Source organism: Elephantulus edwardii, unplaced genomic scaffold (assembly GCF_000299155.1).
Source record: "Elephantulus edwardii isolate Elephantulus edwardi_28Jun2011 unplaced genomic scaffold, EleEdw1.0 scaffold00273, whole genome shotgun sequence".
Taxonomy (NCBI): Eukaryota; Metazoa; Chordata; class Mammalia; order Macroscelidea; family Macroscelididae; genus Elephantulus; species Elephantulus edwardii.
Genome location: NW_006400023.1, coordinates 3,343,509 through 3,363,281, shown reverse-complemented (window position 1 = coordinate 3,363,281; position 19,773 = coordinate 3,343,509). Strand labels below are relative to the sequence as shown.

The 19,773-nt window shown below is 37.9% G+C and overlaps 2 protein-coding genes across 3 annotated transcripts in view; both read right to left on the bottom strand.

The window, feature by feature from the left end:
- Nucleotides 1–12,764, bottom strand: part of GOLPH3L (golgi phosphoprotein 3-like) — a 68,020-nt gene extending 55,256 nt beyond the window's left edge. Inside the window, 3 exon segments of the mRNA XM_006900129.1 lie at nucleotides 10,294–10,482; nucleotides 12,596–12,670; nucleotides 12,672–12,764. Of these exon segments, the coding sequence (XP_006900191.1) occupies nucleotides 10,294–10,482; nucleotides 12,596–12,670; nucleotides 12,672–12,764 (357 nt within the window).
- A 3,362-nt stretch (nucleotides 12,765–16,126) lies between these two features.
- The window catches only part of HORMAD1 (HORMA domain containing 1), a 52,002-nt gene continuing 48,355 nt past the window's right edge, over nucleotides 16,127–19,773 (bottom strand). For both annotated transcript variants that reach the window (XM_006900127.1, XM_006900128.1), the window contains one exon: nucleotides 16,127–16,207. In XM_006900127.1, the coding sequence (XP_006900189.1) occupies nucleotides 16,127–16,207 (81 nt within the window). The remainder of the gene's footprint in view (nucleotides 16,208–19,773) is intronic.

Below are 19,773 nucleotides of genomic sequence, written 5' to 3'. Positions count from 1 at the left end.
ATTGGACTGGCTAAGGACGACCAGCTGAAGGTTCATGGGTTTTAAGTGCTTGTGGCTCACTGAAACTTAAGTGAGGATTTCCTTGCAATGAGTAGAAAATTTCCCTTCTGTCCCTTGTCACAAGTTTAAAACTTCACAGCTTGTATAATGTTAACAATTTGGGGTCCACTTTTAACTTGGACTAGTGTAACACTTTCATGCAATAAACTGAAAAGAGCCACGCTGTCTAGTCTGGAAATCCCTCATTTAAAAGGAGGTCAAGCAGTAGGCACCTGACAGTGCTCCACCTGAAACAAAGCAATAACGTGATGTTTCAGCCAAACTCAGATCTCCAAGATCGTAGATGGCTATGTCTAGCCCAAAATGCCCCTACTCCAAGAGAAGGCCAACCCAGCACCTGAGCACCCCTTGATGGAGCTGAGAGGATGGGGTGAGGCTGCTGTACCACTAGAAGGAGCTGTGGTAACAAAAGAAAGATCATTAGTGTCTTCAGCCCAGCAAAGCAGGCAGAGCTTAGGAGTGAGATGGGACATCTGCCTGCCACCAGGGTCTTAGTTCTTTCTGACCAGACATAATCCTGAAGCCTTGTCTGTCCCAGAAAACACCAGGATGTGAGGCAAACTTCAGAGTTAAACTTTTGACAAGGGAACAAGCTGACACATCAGTCCTAGCTAGCTGTAGAGCTTGCAGCTTGATACCAACAGCGGCCCAATGCCCTGTGAAGGAACAACTGGTTCTCCCCCTACCACCCTTTTCAGTTTTAATGTTATGTAATGCATTTAAACTTATTTAAATAAAATGTTTTCAGAAAAAAAAATCAGTCTGACTACAAATTCCACAATTTATGGCCCAAGTAACCACTGACCTTTGATTCTCATAGTGAGGATGCTACCTGCCTTGCAAAATCAAGCAAGACAAAGTGTAAAATGTTTTAGAAATGTCAAGTTACACAAATACAAGATATGAAGGAGCGGGGAAAAGAAACCAAGGAGGAGACAAAAAGAGATGAAATAGTTCGCAGTAAATCAGTGGTTACAGTTTAAAGTTCAAATTTACTTGACTGGCTATGTCTCAACATCAGTTGTTGTTGTTATGTACCATCGAGTCGCTTGCGACTCATAGTGACCCTATGTACAAGAGCCCTAAACGCCGTTCTATCCTGTGCCAGCCTCGCTGTCTCAACAACACTCATTCCTACCACTCCAGTCACAGAATCGATCCATCTCATCAAAGGTCTTCCTCTCCTGCCCCATCCTTCCACTCTCCCAAACATGATGTCCCTCTCCAAGGGCCAGTCTCTCCTTGCAACATGCCCAAAGTATGTCAGACGAAGCCTCAGAATCCTTAACTCCAAGGAGCATTCCAGTTTCACCTTCTCCAGGACAAACCAGTTTGTTCTCCTAGCAGTCCATGGTATATTCAACACTCTTCTCCAGCACCACAGCTCAAAGGCATCAATTCTCCTTCTATGATCCCTATTCACTGTCCAACTCTCTGATGCATAACACGTAATTGTGAAGACTATAGCCCAGATCAGGCACACCTTAGTGTCTAGCCTGATGTCGTTGCTCTTCAGTACTCTGGAGAGGTTCCCTGACAGCTTAATTTCCCAATGTAATTTCGTCTCTAGATTTCCTGGCTGCTGTTACCAAGAGTGTTGACTGTGGAGCCAAGTAAACTAAAACTGTTAACTATCTCAATCTTGTCACCATCCATACTGATGCTGCCAATTGGCCCAGTGGTGAGAATCTTTTCTTGATGTTGAGCTTCAATCCATATAGGAGGCTGCAGTCCTGGACCTTCTGCAGCAAGCACTTCAGGTTCTCCTCAGTTTCAGCAAATAGGGTTGTGTCATCTGCACAACGCAGGTTGATGATGACTCTTCTACCAATCCTGATGCCACATTCTTCCTCGTATAGACCAGCGTCTCGGATGATCTGTTCTGCATACAGATTGAAAAGGTATGGAGACAAAATGCATCCCTGACGGACGCCCTTCCTGATTTTGAACCATGTAGTGTCTCCTTGCTCTGTTGTGATGACTGCCTCTTGGTCCAAGTATAGGTTCCACATTAGCACAATCAAATGTTCTGGGATTCCCGTTCTTCTCAGAGTCAGCCATAGCTTGTTGTGATCCAAACAGTCAAAACCTTTTGCATAGTCAATGAAGCACAGATAGACATTCTTCTGGTACTCTCTGCTTTCTGCCAAGATCCATCTAACATTAGCTATAATATCCTAGTACCACGACCTCTTCTAAATTCAGCCTGCACATCTGGCAATTTTCTTGACATATTGCTTCAATAGTTTTTGGATAATTTTCAGCAGAATCTTGCTTGCATGTGATATTAATGATGATGTTCAGTAATTTCCACACTCTGTTGGGTCACTTTTCTTTGGAATGGGAACAAATATCAATCTTTTCCAGTCAGTCAGCCAGGTGGCTGTCCTCCAGATTTTTTGGCACAACTTAGTGAGCACATCCTGGGCAGTGTCTATTTGTTGAAACATGTCAATTGGTATGCCGCCAACTCCTGGAGCCTTGTTTTTTGCCAGTTCCTTCAGAGCAATTTGAACTTCCTTCTTCATCACCATAGGCTCTTTCTCATATGTTATTTCATGAAACTCTTCTGTGTCAGCCAGTTCCTTCTGATACAGTGACTCTGTGTACTCCTTCCATCTTCTCTTGATACTTCCTGGATCATTTAACATTCTACCCAAAGTATCCTTAAGTATTCCTACCTGAGGCTTGAATTTGTTTTTCAACTCCTTCAGCTTAAGAAATGCTGAGCGAGTTCGGCCCTTTTGATTTTCTGACTCCAGCTCTCTGCACATTTCATTATAGTACCTTGCTTTGTTTTCCTGGGCTGCCTTTTGAAATTTCCTGTTCAGCTCTTTGATTTCTTGGTTTTTTCCTTTAGCTTTGGCTTCTCAATACCAGATATTTTATAAGAAATAATGTGTATGTCGTGGGATGAGGAAGAGAGATTCTTAATGAATGAGCTTAAACTGTATTTTCCTACTGTTAAAATATGACTTTGGTTTTCAGTTAATTTCCTCCTAGTAAATAATCCCTTGGGGGTTTATAGCTAGGTCCAATAAAAAGACATTTTTTTAAACAGTCTCTCCGTTTGAAAAGCAAACAAAACCTGTTATACTTGTATTTCTGATATACAGCCCATTCACAATGGTAATAACTACTTACAAAGGATTTATTGTTCATTATGTGCAATCAGGAAACTAAATGACAAAATCAGGTAACAACCTAAATTAAACTTTTAACCTAATAATAAAATGTTCTAGGACTGAGTCACTTGAAAAGAAGTAATTTTATTAATCTATAGCAATTAATCAACAAGTTGTAACTTACTCTGACTGATTTTTCTTTCTAAATATGGCTTAGTTTAGGTTCCTGGGTGGTGCAAGTGATGTGTGATATACTGCTACTCTATAGGTTAGCAGTTTGATTCCCAACTAGTGGTGCAGAAGAAAGGTCAAATGACCAAAGTATGTATTTGTATGTATTTGCTGCCACTGAGTAGATTTTGATTTACAGCAATTCTCCATCAGGTTTTTGAGGCTGAGAATCTTGATGAAAGGAAACTGTTCACCTTAATCTTAAGGAGCAGTTGATGACTTACAAGTGTTGACCTTCCAGTTCGGAGGTAGATGCATCCTATGCTAGTGGGGCATATAATACAGAACATACAGCATAGATTGTACATAAGCAAATCTAGTCAAGCAGTTTTACTCTGTAACACCTGGGGTTGTTATGAGTCAGAATCAACTTGATGGCAACTTTTGTTGTTTATTAATTAATTCACTGGAATTTTTATTTGTTTTATAAAAGTTTCTACTTGTCAGGTTCTCATTTTCAACATACTATACAGTTTAATTATATCTAATGTTAGATTATCAGTAACTTGAAAAAAACACAATAGCATAGTTTAAAATTTAAAAGTTTTACTCAATACTATTTATCATTTCTATCCATATAGTGACATTGTTAGAACGATGATAATTCATAGGTACAAGTCTATTCTAGCCCCTCTCCCTTTTATTAACCCTGCTGTCTTTGAGCTAGACTTTGGATAGTGGATCTAATGCTGACAGTCAGATGTGAAGGAGGATCAAAGAAAAATTAAGGATGAGGTCAAAAGCCATGTGATGGAGTAGTAGGGGACACTAGGGTAGAGATGCAGAGAATAGGAGAGTGTAAACCCGAGAATGCAGTGATGAGTTACATTCTAAGGACCCCAGAATGCCAACCTCAAACATTTAATTTCCTTCCTGAAAATTTTTTTCCAAATAAGATCAAGGAAATTGAAATTAATTTCTTGTATTTTCTGCATGTTTTGCTTGATCTAGCTATATTTTCTTCTTTTCTTAATAGATAATAAGATGATAATTATTTAAACCTATTGTTGTTGTTGTTGTAAGGACATCATGCTTGGAAGGGTAGAGGGACAGCAAAGGACAGGAAGACCCGGATGAGATGGATGAATACAATAACTGGGACAATGGAGGTTGGTGTGTCAGCATTAATGAGACTGGCTCAGGACAGCACAAGGTTCAGAGTAGCTGTAAATAAAGTTGTTATGGGTCACAGGTGACTTGACGGCATGTAACAACGATGTTGTTGTTAAATTGTCAATGCCTGGTTTATTCCTCTCCTTCTTGTAAACAGCACTCCAATTTATAGCTAAATAATAGAGGTGAAAATACTAGGGAGGTGTACTGTCTTTTTATTGTTTAAATATATATAATATCTCCCTATTTATCACCTATCTTAAAAATATTCTCTTTAAAATTCTTTTCCTTCTCACTCTATTAGTAGCACTGTTCACAGTAAATTTCTGAATGTCTATCAATTAATACAGTGAATGAATAATCTCACTTATTCACTGCTGTTGAGTGATAATCAATGCATAACTATAAACTGCACTGGAGAAAACAGATGGCACTTCTTTCTCCTTCAGAGCCATTGATGAATTTAAATTATTAATGAGAAATCACCTCTTGGATAGCAGCAAAATTTCCTACTATGTACTGTAGAGTCAACTACCATTCATCGTGACCCTATGAACAACAGAGCTGAACCTTACCCTATCTGCCATCTTCACCATTTCCAATGCACTTGAGTCCTCTATTAGAGTTTCCTTGTCAGTCCATCTTGTTGAGGATCTTCCCTCCACTTTTCCAAGCATGATGCTTTCTCCAAGGTCTGGCCCTCCTAACAACATGCCCAGAGTGAGTATATGAGATGAAATTTCACTATGCTTGTGTTCAAGAAGCACCCTAGTCATACCTCCTCTAAGATAGACTTGTTTGTTCTTTTGGTAGCCCATCGGATATTCAGAATTAGTAGTATGTTCATATAATGAAATACTTTAGCTCAAAGAACTACATTACATTATATGCAACAAGAAAGATGAATCTCACAAATAATTATATTGAACAAAAGAAAATATACAGTATTATTCCAATAATACAAAGATCAAAGATAGACATAACTAGAACACATTGTTTAGGGATGTACACATAACGTTAAAACTACAGGAAGGTGGAAAAAGCTAGAAGTGATTTCTAGGATAAAGAGAGTCTACTGCTGTGATTACCCAAGTATCTGCTTTAGACATTACACTTGGTACAAATGTTTTATATACCTCACTGGATGGTCTATTTCACTATCTTAAAAAAAAGGTTGAAAAGCCAGTAAAAGATATAAGTGGATGGATGACTAGCAATATTTGACACTTAATTTTCAAAATATCTGGATTTATTTAAAGTAGATGGGATGCTTAGTTGCAAATCATTAGAATCAGTACAACAGTTTGATGTTCATTTTGCCTAGAACCTAAATGTTAGACACCAATTCTTTTTGTGTCATATTTAGAATTCACATTAAGAACTGTCAATTCACATGAAGCTTTCCTATAGTCTATTTTCCATCCCTTCTCTCTCCCACTTTGTCATTTTCCATTACCTTAGCATTTATATACCTTTCCCCTCTGTCTCTCAGAACCTAGAACATAGTTATGCATGTGTCACATTGGAGTGTAATGGTTTGCTAATTTTCTGATTCCACTCTCAAACTCCCAACTACCTTCATGTCTTTAAACAAAAATGATCTCAAATGTCAAGATTATTTTCTTTGTTCTCTTTCTACATGCAGCAGTTGACATATAAAAGGCATTCAATAAATTCTAGGTGATCAAATAAAATGAAAATATATGTTCATAATCTCAACTATATTAACAATTTTTACGTCAGAAACGTGAGGAATTTGATGAAAAACAGCGCATAGTAAGTGTTCAATAAATGGCACTACTAGAAAAAAGCTTTGCAAGGAAAGAACTCAAACTCACTGCTGTGGAGTTGGTTCTGACTCCATCGAGTTTCTGAGGCTCTAAAATATAATGGGAAGAAAATATTCTATTCATCTTTTCTCCTGAGAAGCTACTCAAATTGCTTGAAATGTGCAGCCTTTGGGTTAGCAGCACAACTCCCTACAGAGGACACCACTAAAGTTACTTTTGCAAGGGAAATAAAGGGTGGACAATCTCTTCCCATGTGATTTACTGTTTCCGAAACTTGCTGGAAGGCCAATTATGAGTCAGTTCCAAGTCAATGGCATACAGGAACAACATCCATCATGTTTGCACTGGCAGCACATATAGTAAAACTGGAACTATAGAGAGATTAGCAAAGCTCCTGCACAAGGATGACAGGCAAATTCGTGAAGCATTTCATATTTATAAAGCCCAAAAGGCAAGAAAGGGTAGGACAGCAGAATTTATGAAGATGAGTATGTTACTGTTGTCATTATGTGCCATCGAGTCGCTTGTGACTCATAGTGACCCAATGTACAACAGCCCTAAACTCTGCTCTATCTTGTGCCAATCACACTGTCTCTGATACACCCATCCCAATTACCCCAGTCACCGAATCAATCCACTTCATAGAGGGCCTTCCCCTCCTGTGCTGTCACTCCACCCTATCAAGCATGATGTCCCTCTCCAAGGACCTGTCCCTCCTTACACCATATCCAGAGATGAGTATACACTATATCCAGAGATGAGTATAGAGAAGTAAAAAAAAAGTAATTACATTGTGGGTATTGTAATTAATGTTACAAAACAAAATGTGTATGAATGGTGAGGATGGCACAGTGAAAGGTAAGTTTTCAAGCTGTCCTACATGGGAATGTTTGCTGAGTCAGAATTGACTTGATGGCAATTAATAACTCTTCCCTAAAAGACCCTTAGTGGTACAGTGGTAAATGAACTGGCTGCTATTCAAAAGCCTACAAGTTTGAATTCACTACCCACTCAGTGAAATAAGGTAACCTGCTTCCACGAAGACTTACTATCTTGGAAAATGTATGAGCAATTGTACCCTGTTCTACAGGGTTACTGTAAGCAGGAAGGTAATGAGTACATTCTTTCCTAGAGTATTCCAATTTTTGGTCATATAGAACATATTGTTCTAACATGCAATACCTTATTGTTTTTTTTTTATTTTGTTAGATTTATATAATATAAAGTACACACAAAATAAAAATTAGCAACAGCTCAATGAGTTACCACAACAGAAATATCCAGGAAACTCTCCCTGAGTCTAGAAACAGAAAACTATTGTTGCTGTGTGTCTCTGAGCCCATTTCAACTCAGTGACCTACAGAAGAGCGCAGAACTGTGCCATAGGGTTTCTAAGGCAGCAAATCTTTACATGTGCAGATCATCAGATGTTTTCCACTAAGGCACTGTTGGTAGGTTTGAACTGTTTATCTTGTGATTACAACTGAGTCTTCAACCACTGTAGCACTAGGACTCCTGCAGAAAATTACCTGTATCTAGAAATTCCCCTCATATTCCTTTTTATCCACACTACTTACTCCATTTTCACTCAAATGTAACCACCGTCTTAACAATTATGGCACTTGTTTTTTTTTTTAAATGCTTTCAGGCAAGCTCTGGTGGCCTAGCGGCAAGAAGCTGCACTGCAATCTCAGAGGTATATGGTTCAAATCCACCAGATGTTCTGCTGGAGAAGGAAGAACAATCTCCTCCTGTATCAGTCAGATCTGATTTGACAGTACACACACAAAATAATGAAATAAAATAAAATTTTAAAAAATGCTTTTACCACCTACATATGTAATCCTAAATTCACTCTTTTTCATTGCCTTCAAGTCAGTTCTAACTCATAGCTGACACTGCAACAGGTTTCGAAGGCTGTAAAACCCATGGGAGAAAACGGTCTCTCTTTCTCCAGTGGACAGCTTGTTGTTGTATACTATCAAGTGGGAAATGATTCATAGCTAACCCTCCAATGGGTTTTCAGAGGCTGTAAATCACACAGGAGGAGAATCATCTTTCTTCCATGGAGTAGCTGATGGATTTGAACTGTTCACCTTTGAGTTGGTAGTGCAATTCCTCACCACTAAGCCACTAGAGCTAGTGAAGCAGCTAGTGGACTGGAATTGCCAGAACAGCTCAGTCTTGGGTTACACTCATTTAAATAAAAGTTGGCAACTCATTTTTATCCATTTTGCTGTGGTGGATGTTTGGAATACTTTAGAAAAGTCAGCAGGAAGTAAATCCTTCCTATTCGAAATGAAAACAAACCAAATAGATTTCTCTCTTGTTATGTTTTACAGTCTTTCTTAGACACAGTATAAACATGTAAAAAAATATTCATACCTTATCTTTAGTTCATCTCTTATATTCCGTTTTAGTTTACATTTATTTGTGTTTATAAAACCAGAACCTCACCAACTTTCTCAGTAAGAAGGAAAATACACATCTGGGAAAGATTTTCAAATAGATCTGTAACTTGGTCAAATAAATACAGAAACGTCTCTAACAGTTAACAATACAAATAGTGAGTCTTTTAAGTCCTGCTCAAGCTGGCAATTTGACATGGAAAAAAAATTAAGAAGGGAAAATAGTGAAGAAATAAAAAGCTAAGTATAATAAACAAGCATATTTAAAAATTAAACAAATTATATAAAAAAAACAGAGCTACTGCTAGCTAATTCATTTCTAGCTAAAGACAATCAGCAAAGCCAAATTTAGTATTTTTTAATATAAACCAAAATTTTTATTTTTCATGTTTTAAAAATTAATGACAGTAATAAAATTACCTTTATTTACTAGAGACGTTCTTGGAAAGGGAGATAACTTTTAAAATATCATACTAAAAAAATCACTTATATAGGCAGCCCCCAAATACTGAAGGAGATTGGTTCCTAATGGTTTAATTTGTAGCCAAGTCAAAACAGTTGCATATGATTCTTTTTAGCTTTACTTGAGTATAAAGTGAGGCTCTGGGTATTGTGCTACTAACTCAAGAGTCATTCAGTCAAATCTTTTCTGTGTGCCTGAGGGAGGAATAGAGGTAGTTTCCTCCCATCATGGTTCATAGCCTCAGAAACCCTGAGGAGGGCCACTGTGAGTCTGAACTAATGATAGTGAGTTTGCTCAGTGTGAAGAGATCTGGTGGAGTCTACCAGCAGCTGCTCCATGGGAGAAAGATAAGCAGGCTTCTCCTGTAAAGATTTATCTATAGCCTCAGAAATCCAAAGGTGGATGACTAAGTCTGAACCGTGGGGTTTTTTTAGTGCAAGAAATGGTTTGAAGTCTTTTACTTAAAAGTTGTATGTGCAGCAAATGAAGGTGACTGTGATGAAGAATTTGTTGCTATTAAGTGTTGGTTCAATCATTTCAAAACAAGGACAAATGTATGGAGCTTGGAATTGGTTTGATCACCTGCTGAGAATTTGCATTTCCACCATAGATTTGTAAAACTAAATAAAACCCAATCCATTGCTGCGAGTTGATTGCCATTCAGTTGATTCTACCTCAGATATGAGTCAAAATCTACATTTTTAACAAATCTGCAGGTGATTGTTATGTATTCGTAAGCAGTTGTATGAATATTGTAAGAACTACCTGGGAATCTATTAAAAAACCTGCAAACTGACTACCATCCATTCAGAATCAAGTCATAGCTGACCTTTCTGTAGGTTTCTGGAGGCTGTAAATCACACAGGAGGAAACTGCCCAGTTTTCTCCCTCAGAGTGGCTGATGGATTATACCTCAAGTAATTATGCTTCTGGATTTTATTCTCCATCACTAAGTTACTCCCTCAAATTCCTCCATTCCCAGACAGCTGGAGTCTAACTCTAAATGTAATACAGTATTAATTAAAAAAATGTTTCAGAGTACCTCCTAAAAATATTCTAGTATTTAAGAGTTTGAGATAGTTAAGCAAACCCAACTATAATACCTCTTTATCTTTTAGTCCCAGTAGCAATACTTCTTCCATGAGGGTGAGGCGGATATCCTTTGAGTCTCCAGAGTCTTCACTGTCTGTATTCCTCTCTTGACTAGCATCTTCTTCACTTTCCATTTTCTTTTCAGCATTCTTGCCTACTTCAGTGCGTCGGGTTCGGTGTGTTAAAGTGGTCATTCTCACCTGTTTGTGCAAGGGGTGGGAAAAGAATGTCTATATGTGTGTCTATATAGACAATTATAATATATTCATACATGCCCTCCAAAAATGTATTGCTCTTTCTTCTCTCTCATTGTCAGTCTGAACTGATCCATAGCTGACTCTCCAGCAGCTTTTTGGAGGATATCAATTATACGAGAGGAGACTATCTTTCTCCCATTGAGCAGCTGGTTGAGTCAAACCACCTGCATTTGCGTTGGCATCACAACTCTATACCTACTAGAACTCAAAAAAAGTATAAAATATTTAATAGTGCCAATAGAAGGGGGAAAAAAGAGTAACATAATTTTGAAAGTACAATAGCTTATACTCCATAGATAACACTGTCAAGATCAAGTTAGGAATTCCAAAATCTAACAGAAATGATAATTTTTTTTTTAGAAATGATCGTTTTGAAGTCTATTTCTTATGTATTATCTAAAAACCAGGAGTGACTGCCCACCATTCTTTTTCACAAAATTGATCTCTACGTTAAATAAGATGGGACAGCAAAAAATTGTGAGCTTCCAGTCCCAAAATGTGTGCAACACTTTATCTTTATTGAAATGATACTGTATCATAAAACACCCAAAATTATTTGATACTCTATTATATAATATACAAAAATAGAAACTAAAAAATTGGAAAAATAGGCATATACTTTGTAATACTTCTCGTATCTTGATGACTCATCTCACGTACCTACTAAGGAGAGACAACAGCACGGTTAATGTGTTGTAATTCCATATAGTTAGTAAACTTTAAATCTCTAGACCTAATCACCCTGGAAAATATTTTACATCTCAAGACCTAGTCATCTTGAAAACACACACAGAATTGTGATCAAAATGTACTGACAACAAAGTGTCAAAAGATTAGCAAACCCTTTCCCAACTATAAAAAGTACTGAAGCGCATGCTCTTTTAAAGATAATGTGCAGTTTTTTCTAACCTAATGTAATTTATGAAATAATCAGTGATAAAGTTAGCATACTTGAGATATATCTAAATACTTACTTTCCTCTCCCCTTTCTTTTTGTGTACCATCAAATCAGATCCCACTGGCACAGGAGGAGATTGTTCCTCCTTCTCCAGCAGAGCATCTGGTGGATTCAAATCACATACCTTCAGGAATGCAGTGCAGCTTCTTGCCACTAGAGCTCCCTTGAGATATATCTAAATATGCTTTATGGGTTATATGTAATAAATAATTTTAATTAACAATTATTTAAAAGGATATATTTTCCAAGGTTGGAAAACTGGCATTCAAAAACATGTGTGACTGGACTCCAATCTACTTTATAGCAATATTTGCCATAACTTCCAGTTATGCACTGTTGTCAAATCATGTGCCAAATATATTCTGACTCTGCTTCTTTGTTCATAATAGGATTCTGCCCCTTTCCCTTCTTTAAATTCTATTCACTCGTGAAAGGTCCACTGAAAACTCACTATGACATCTTAAGTAAATATCCTCCATTGCCCCTATGCCTCAGGGTCAGAATTGGGTCTTTCCCTGGGCTGTACTTGCATCGAACTTTATACTTCCTTCCTTTAAAATACTGTTTTTCTTTTGGTTTGGCTGGCTGTCCATTGAAAACTTTGAAGAGTGGGATGACACTCTCCATAGCAACTAGTACAATGTTTTCATATTGCAACCATTCAAGAAATATATACTGTTTCAATACTTAGAAATGCATGTTAACATTTAAAATAATAATAGAACTGAAATTACTTAGGAAAGATACTTGTCCAAGAATATTCTTCAAACAGAATTTTTGGAAATCAGGAAGAGTGAAGACAGACTGAAGGAGGAAGAAAGCAATGAAATAAATGCTTAAGGGCACTAAACCTATTTGGCACGGTGAATAGAACATATTTCTTAATCCAACCCAAGAAACTTTACACCTTCGGGGGGGAAAAACCAGGAATTTTCCTTGAAGAATTAATCTTCTCCAGATATTTACTAGTTAGAAAGTACAACTTTTAAAAGCGAATGACAAAATTTAAAAAACCCAACAAACTCCCTTTCCCTTTGAAAGAAAAATTTAATTTTTATTATTTTGGACGTTAGAAATTATATTTTCCCCGGTGCTTACCTGATATTACTCCTGGGTTACAGTTGGACGCGGACTGCTTGTGCTATTATTTCACAGGGAACACCTGTCCCCACCCCACCCCACCCCGGTTTTAGTGGGTGAAAAACTTCCCAGCCACGTAGAGAGAACAAACTTCCTGATCGCTCGATGAAGAGAAGGAATAACACATCAGCTTCCTCAGGATCACTAGGCAACCTACCTTGGTGTTTTTTTCATTGGACCAATCAGAAACCAACAGGGCTGAGTACAGCCAATCAGAGTTTACGAGGGGTGGCTCTGCCTCAGCTATTGTGTTGCGATCCAGACAAACACCACCAAACGAAGGCAGGTTTGGGTTCAACCTGACAGCTGGTCAATCCAATGAAGGAACCTTAGTTGAAGAGAGGCATGAGGGCTGCACTCCCCACCCCCATAAGGCCGGCCAATCAAAGCGCCCCGTGAGCTAGCACGGGCTATCAATCTACAAAGGCTTCTGTGGGTCAACCTCTGTGTTAGCAGGTGTTACTATAACAATGTACCATTGGGGCAATTAAGGTGAGATGTGTAAGGCCCAAGCATAATGTAAAAAATGAATAAAGTTAAATTTTAATACTGTTTCTGACAGTAAGCATATCTCTTATTGCCTGTTCCACAAAAACCCGATTGGTCAGTTTGTAGACACTTATTTAGTTTACATTAATTGGGTACATTTCTTCTATAGAATAGACACCTACACTCATGGTAACGCTATGGCAAAGCCATAGGCAGTGTATAGTTTTAGAATACAGCTGCTGCTGCTAATGCAGTAGGCAGACCAAGTGTACCTAATTTGTCTAAAGCAAAGGAAATGAATACAACTAGAATAAGGCCTCATTTCCCACTTAAAAGCACAGTATTTCATATTACCAATCAAAAGTTCTTAGAAATGGGCACAACTCTTGCAAAGTAATAGGTACTTAAGTCATCTTAGAGTTATTTCATATCTAAATATTTTCTTCTAATGAAATAGGAATCGTTGTTTAGTCTAGTGGGAACTAGACAAAGTAATTTCTGAACCTCCAGCGGGTTTTCAAAAGCAGTCAATCACACAGAAGACTGTCAATCTTTGTTCTGTGGAGCAGCTTACTGGATTCAAACCTACTGGCAATGCAATTTGTTACAGTAAGTTACCAGAGCTCCCTAAATAGAAGATATGAAGGTCTATATGATAAGCAAAGTTTTCTTTACACTGTTAAAGCTACATTTTATAAATTAGTCATTTTTAATGACATTAAAATATCAAAATAATGAGATACCATCTCACCCCAGCAACAACAGTGAAGTTCAACAGGGCAGCAACAACAAATGCTGGTGAGGATATAGAAAGATTGGAACTCTTTATGTACTACTGATGAGAATGTAAAATGATATAACCCCTATGGAAAGTGATCTGGTGCTTTCTCAAAAAAATTGAAAATAGAAATACCATTTGACTCAGCTATCCCACTATTACACATACACCCTAAATAAACCAGACCATAACACAAAAAGATGTACACCATGTTTATTGTTGCATTTTCACAATAGCAAAGAGATGGAAGCAGCTCAATTTCCTTTCAACAAATGAATGAATAGAACTACTGCAGCACATAAACAGGATGGGATATTATGCAGCACTGAAAAATAATAATAAAAAAATGAACTGGTAAAATGCTACACCATATGGGTAAGTCTAGAACACATTATGCTGAGTGAAATAGATGAGTCACAAAAGGAAAAATATTGCATAACATCATTGCTATAAAACAGGATTGACACAGAAGGTAAGGGGAAGAACAGGACTTCATGAAGAAGACTGCAGCATCAGGATTGGAGGAAAATCTCATTAACAACCTGCTTTATATGGGAAAAGAGTGGATAAATAATGACACTGAAAGATGAAGGAAAGGACTCTGAAAGCAATATATGATTAGACCTAGTACAAGAGTGAAGTCAATGACCTGCCACTGAACCATCATAGAGTAGAATTGGAGTTGGACAGTAACTGGCTGTGCCACTCTGCAGGTCCATGACAGTAGACAAACACTGCTTACATTGGTGCCACTTCTGAGACAAAAGAGGACAAAAGACTTCACAAGAGAAGATGTCATCAGGAGGACATCCCACCCATGCTGCACAGGAACCAGCATCATAGGGGAATGAAGAGGAAGTGGTTGGATAGAGATATATGGAGGCCTGAGCCATCAAACCATCACTGGCTAGGGGAACAGGTGCGAGGTGCTGGAGGGGCAAAGAGAAGGAACTGAGCTGGATGCTGGCAAAGCTGGGATGGCAGTGGGATGAAAACACATGTGCCTAAGGGGGTGGTGGGTGGGATCAACGGATCCATTACCTGAATGAGGAAGGCCTCTCATCTGATCTTTTGAGCAAAATACTTGTTTGTCAAATATAGTTTTAGAGTTGAGCATCCAAATTAAGACAGACTAGGGAGAAGGATTGGCTATCTACTCCTGAAATAAATGAAGTCTCAGAAAACCCTTTGTACAGTAGAGCACATTTAGTGTAGACTAGCTGATATGGCACAAGAGGCAGAACCTTCTCACTGGAAATCACAGAGGAGGAGGAACAGATGCAAATACACACTACTGATTGCAATGTGGAATGTAGGAAAATTGGATATTGTTAAGGAATAAATAGAACACATAAATATTGACACACTAAACATTGGCAAAATGAAACAGGTTGGCATGGACATTTTGAGTCAGATAATCATCTACTACACTGGAGATGAGAAAGTGAGGAAAAAGTCGGCTAACCTAACAGTTAAAACGACCATTTCTATATTCATCTTCAAACACAGTGCTGTGACTGACAGGCATTATATATATGATAACAATCTGGAACAAGAAATGCATTACAAAGTGAACTGGGGGAGGGAGAAGGCAGGGGGAAGGGAAAGGGAAGAGAAGGAGGGGAAAGGAGGAAAAAGTGCAAAAATAAATGCGTGAAATCCAACCTTTCCGTAAACCTTTGTAAAAATCACAATAAAATTAAAAAAGTAAAACACCACTTTTTATTGGACATTATCCATTATGATGTTATATACTATTATTAGAGTTCTGAAGAATATATCTTTAATAACAAAATAACACAGTTAATAAAATGAAATAACTTTAACACATGTAAAAAATGAATCCATACCACATTTTAATAGCATAATAACATTATTTAGTTGAAAAAAATAGTTTATAGAGGTCCTTAAAAGTTCATATATGCTTAAAGAAAGTGTCAATTGAAATGGAAGACAGAGCAGTACTAAGTGCACAATGAACTTAATAAATTATAATAATATTTTTGGTCTTTAAATTTTTCTTGAGACAATAATAAGGTCTACAATACGATAGCTAAAAATATCATTTAGTGGATGTATAACTGTCTAAGACTACATATACATTTTCAGAAGTATGAAAAACACATAATAATAATAATAATAATAATAATAATAATAATAAAATAAATAATAATATTACTTCTCAGAAAAACTTTGCAAACATGCAGAGAAGAAAATAATTTTTATATATGTTCCTTTGGTTCACTAAACCGTCTTCGTTTTGGCACTGACTCTTGACTAGAAGAATCAAAATGATGGGGGACCTGTTAAAAAAAACACCACACCACCTTCTTAGATACTTTCCAGAATAACTTTTAGATTTTCTTTCAGATGTGAAGTTTCTTGTCAATATATATAGCAGAACTATTTCCTACTAAGATAAGAATGTGACTATTCTTTAAAAATAGGGTAAGATGTACTACTGACATATTAGCATCTGCCAATGGCTACTGAAGGATGTACTTACAATATAAAAGATCTTTATTACAGTTGTTAGGATAATGAAAAAGACAGATTTAATGTTATATCCTCATAATATTCAAATATTTTAAGAGTGTGAGATAGGAAAAAAGATTTTTAAATGAACTTCAAAATTGGGAAGAAATCCTTCTATTTTAGCACTATGTAAGATTTAAATAATATATTTTTAATTAATTAATTAATTAATTAATTTCTTTTAGAGCTCAGCTATACCTGTTAAGGGAACTCTGGTGGCTTAAGGGTAAGAGACTACTCTGCAATCCCAAATGCACACACTTCAAATACACCAGCTGTTCTGCAGGGAAAGGATGGGTCATTTCCTCCTGTGTGGTTCATTACCTCTGAAAACCCTCTTGGAGGGTCAGCTATGGGTTAGTACCAACTTGATGGCAAACAACAACAGTATCTGATGTTGTTGTTTTGATTCTCTTCGAGTTGAGCACAACTCATAGCTACCCTATGAACAAAAGGCCTGAAGCCTCTTTACAACTATCGACATTTATCAAAGCTCATAGAGTTTCTGGAGGCATGTTATTTAGGAAGTGGATGCCACTCCTGCTTCCAAACCTGTCACAGTATGTTATGTGCATTTAGTTGCCTATGACATATAGCAACCCTATGTACAGCAGCTCTGAACCCTTGTTTGTCCTGAGCCAGTCTCACTAATTCCGACACACCAAACCCCATTTCCCTAGTCACTGTCTCAATCCAGGGTTCTCCCTCTCTTGCACTGTCCGTCCACCCTTCTAAGCATGTTGTCTTTCTCCAAGGACCAATCTCTTCTGGCCACACGTCCAAAGTGAGAGGGAGCCTCAAAATCCCAGCCTCCAAGGAGAGACTTGGTTTCACCTTCTCCAAGATAGGCCTATTTGTTTTCTTGGCAGTCCATGGTATGTTCAAGACTCTTCTCCAGCACCACAACTCAAAGGCATCTATTCTTCTGTCATCCTTAGTCACTGTCCAATTCTCTGAAGCATAACAAGTAATGGCCTGGATTAGCCACACCTTTTATTTTTAATTAATTTTAATGAACATTTACAGAGACTTTGGATTTCCATTCATTTACTGTTGTTATTTTTCTTCCTGCCCACCCCTCCTCAGCTTGCTCTTCTCTTTGAAAAGTAAAATTCTTTCATTGATATATAATTCCCCCTCCCCCCAAGTACACTCCACTATGCAGCCTTCATTCTAGACTCTTGTCATGACCAAATACCCAATCATATATCACTTTTAAATAGTTCTCTCCCTCATCTGTTTCAATGCAGTATACATAATTTATCCAATCTTTCTCAGTCTCACCCCAACCCTGATGCCAGTCCCATTCCACAACAGTGACACTACGCAATATTTGTCCCTTTGAGACTGAGATATTTCACTCAGCATAATGTCCTCCAGGGTCACCCATTTTGAATAATATTGCATGAGTTCCTTGTTTTTCAATGCAGCATAATATTCTATTGTGTGAATATACCACAGCTTCTCTATCCATTTGTTTGTTGATGGACACTTGGGTTGTTTCCAACTCTTTGCTATTGTGAACAAAGCCACAATAAACATGGGTGTGCATATATCTGCCTGCGTGGCAGTTATGGTTTCTTTGGGGTATATTCCCAGTTGTGGAATTGCTGGATCAAATGGTATTTCTATTTGCAACTTTTTGAGAAAGCGCCATACAGCCTTCCATAGTGGTTGCACCATTTTACACTCCCACCAACTGTGAATAAGGGTTCCAGTTTCTCCACAACCTCGCCAGCATTTTATGTTTGCTGTTCTGTTAAATTTTGCTATTCTGACTGGGGTGAGATGATTATCTTGTTTTGATTTGCATCTCTCTTAGGCACCTTTGTATCTTGACTGACATCACTTCATCACTCTGAAGAGGTCTATGACAGATTTTTTTCAATGCAATTGTCTTTTGAAATTCCTGACTGCTGGTGTTAAGAGTGTTGACTACGGATCCGAGCAAGCTGTAATTGCCAACAACCTCTATGTCTTCTCCATCTAATATGGTGCGGCCAATTGGCCCAGTGGTGAGAATCTTGTCTTCTTGATGTTGAACTTCAATCCATTTTGAAGACTACAGTCATTGACCTTTTGCAGCAAGTGCTTCAGGTCTTCTTCAGTACCTGATATTAGAAATTCAATGTATGTTTCACAGTGAACGTGAGCCTGAACTTCCTGCTGTTATATGCCGTTGTGTTGACTATGACTCATGAGGACTCTATGAACAATGGCTCTGTACCTTGCCATATCTTGAGCCAACCTTAACCATCTCTGACACATCTGACCCCATTGCTACAGTCACCATGTCAATCCATCTTATCCTGAGCCTTCCTCTCCTGTGCTGACCCTCTATCCTTCCAAGAATGATGTCCTTCTCCAATGACTGGCAGGCCCCTCTTGACAACATGCTCAAAGTATGTGAGGCAGAGTTTAAAACTCCTTGTCTCAAAAAGAGAAACCTGGTTTTACCCTCTCTAGGACAGACCTGTTTATTCTCTTGATAGTGAATAGTATGTTAAATACTTTTCTCCACTCCCACAACTCAAAGGCATGCCATCCTTATTCACTGTCCAGTTTTCTGATGCATAGTAAGCAACTGTGAAGACCATGACCTGGATCAGACACCTTAGTGCCTAGACTGACACTGATGCTCTTTAGCACTCTGGAGAGGTCCTTGACAGCAGATTTTCCCCAATACAACTCATCTTTTTATTCCCTGACTGCTAGTGCCAGGGGAGTACACTTTTTTTGGGAATAGGAATAAATAGGGATCTCTTCTTGGCAAAATTTGGTGAGTACATCCAGGGCAGCATCTGTTTGCTGAAATATGTTAGTTGGTATACCATCAATTCCTGGGCCCTTGTTTTTTGCCAGTTCCTTCACAGAAGCTTGAACTTCCATCATCACCACTGCTTCTTGATCATATACTGTTTCATGAAATTCTTCTGTGTCCGCCAGTTCTTTTTGATAGTGACTCTGTGGATTCCTTTCATCTTCTTTGGATGCATCTTGGATCATTCAATATTCTACCAATAGCATCTTTAAGTATTGCAACTCAAGGCTTGAATTTATTCTTTAGTTCCTCCAACTTAAGAAATGCTGAGCGAGTTTGTCCCTTTTGGTTCTCTTGACTCCAGCTCTTTGCACATTTCATTATACTTTGTTTTGTCTTGCTGAGCTACCCTTTGAAGTCTTCTGTTCAGCTGCTTAGCTTCTTGATTTCTTCCCTTGGCTTTGGCTTCTTGGCACTCTAGTGCAATATTTAGACTTTCTTCTAACATCCATCTTGGTCTTTTCTTCATCCTCTGTCTTTGTAATGACTTTGTTTTTTTTAAAAAAATTATGG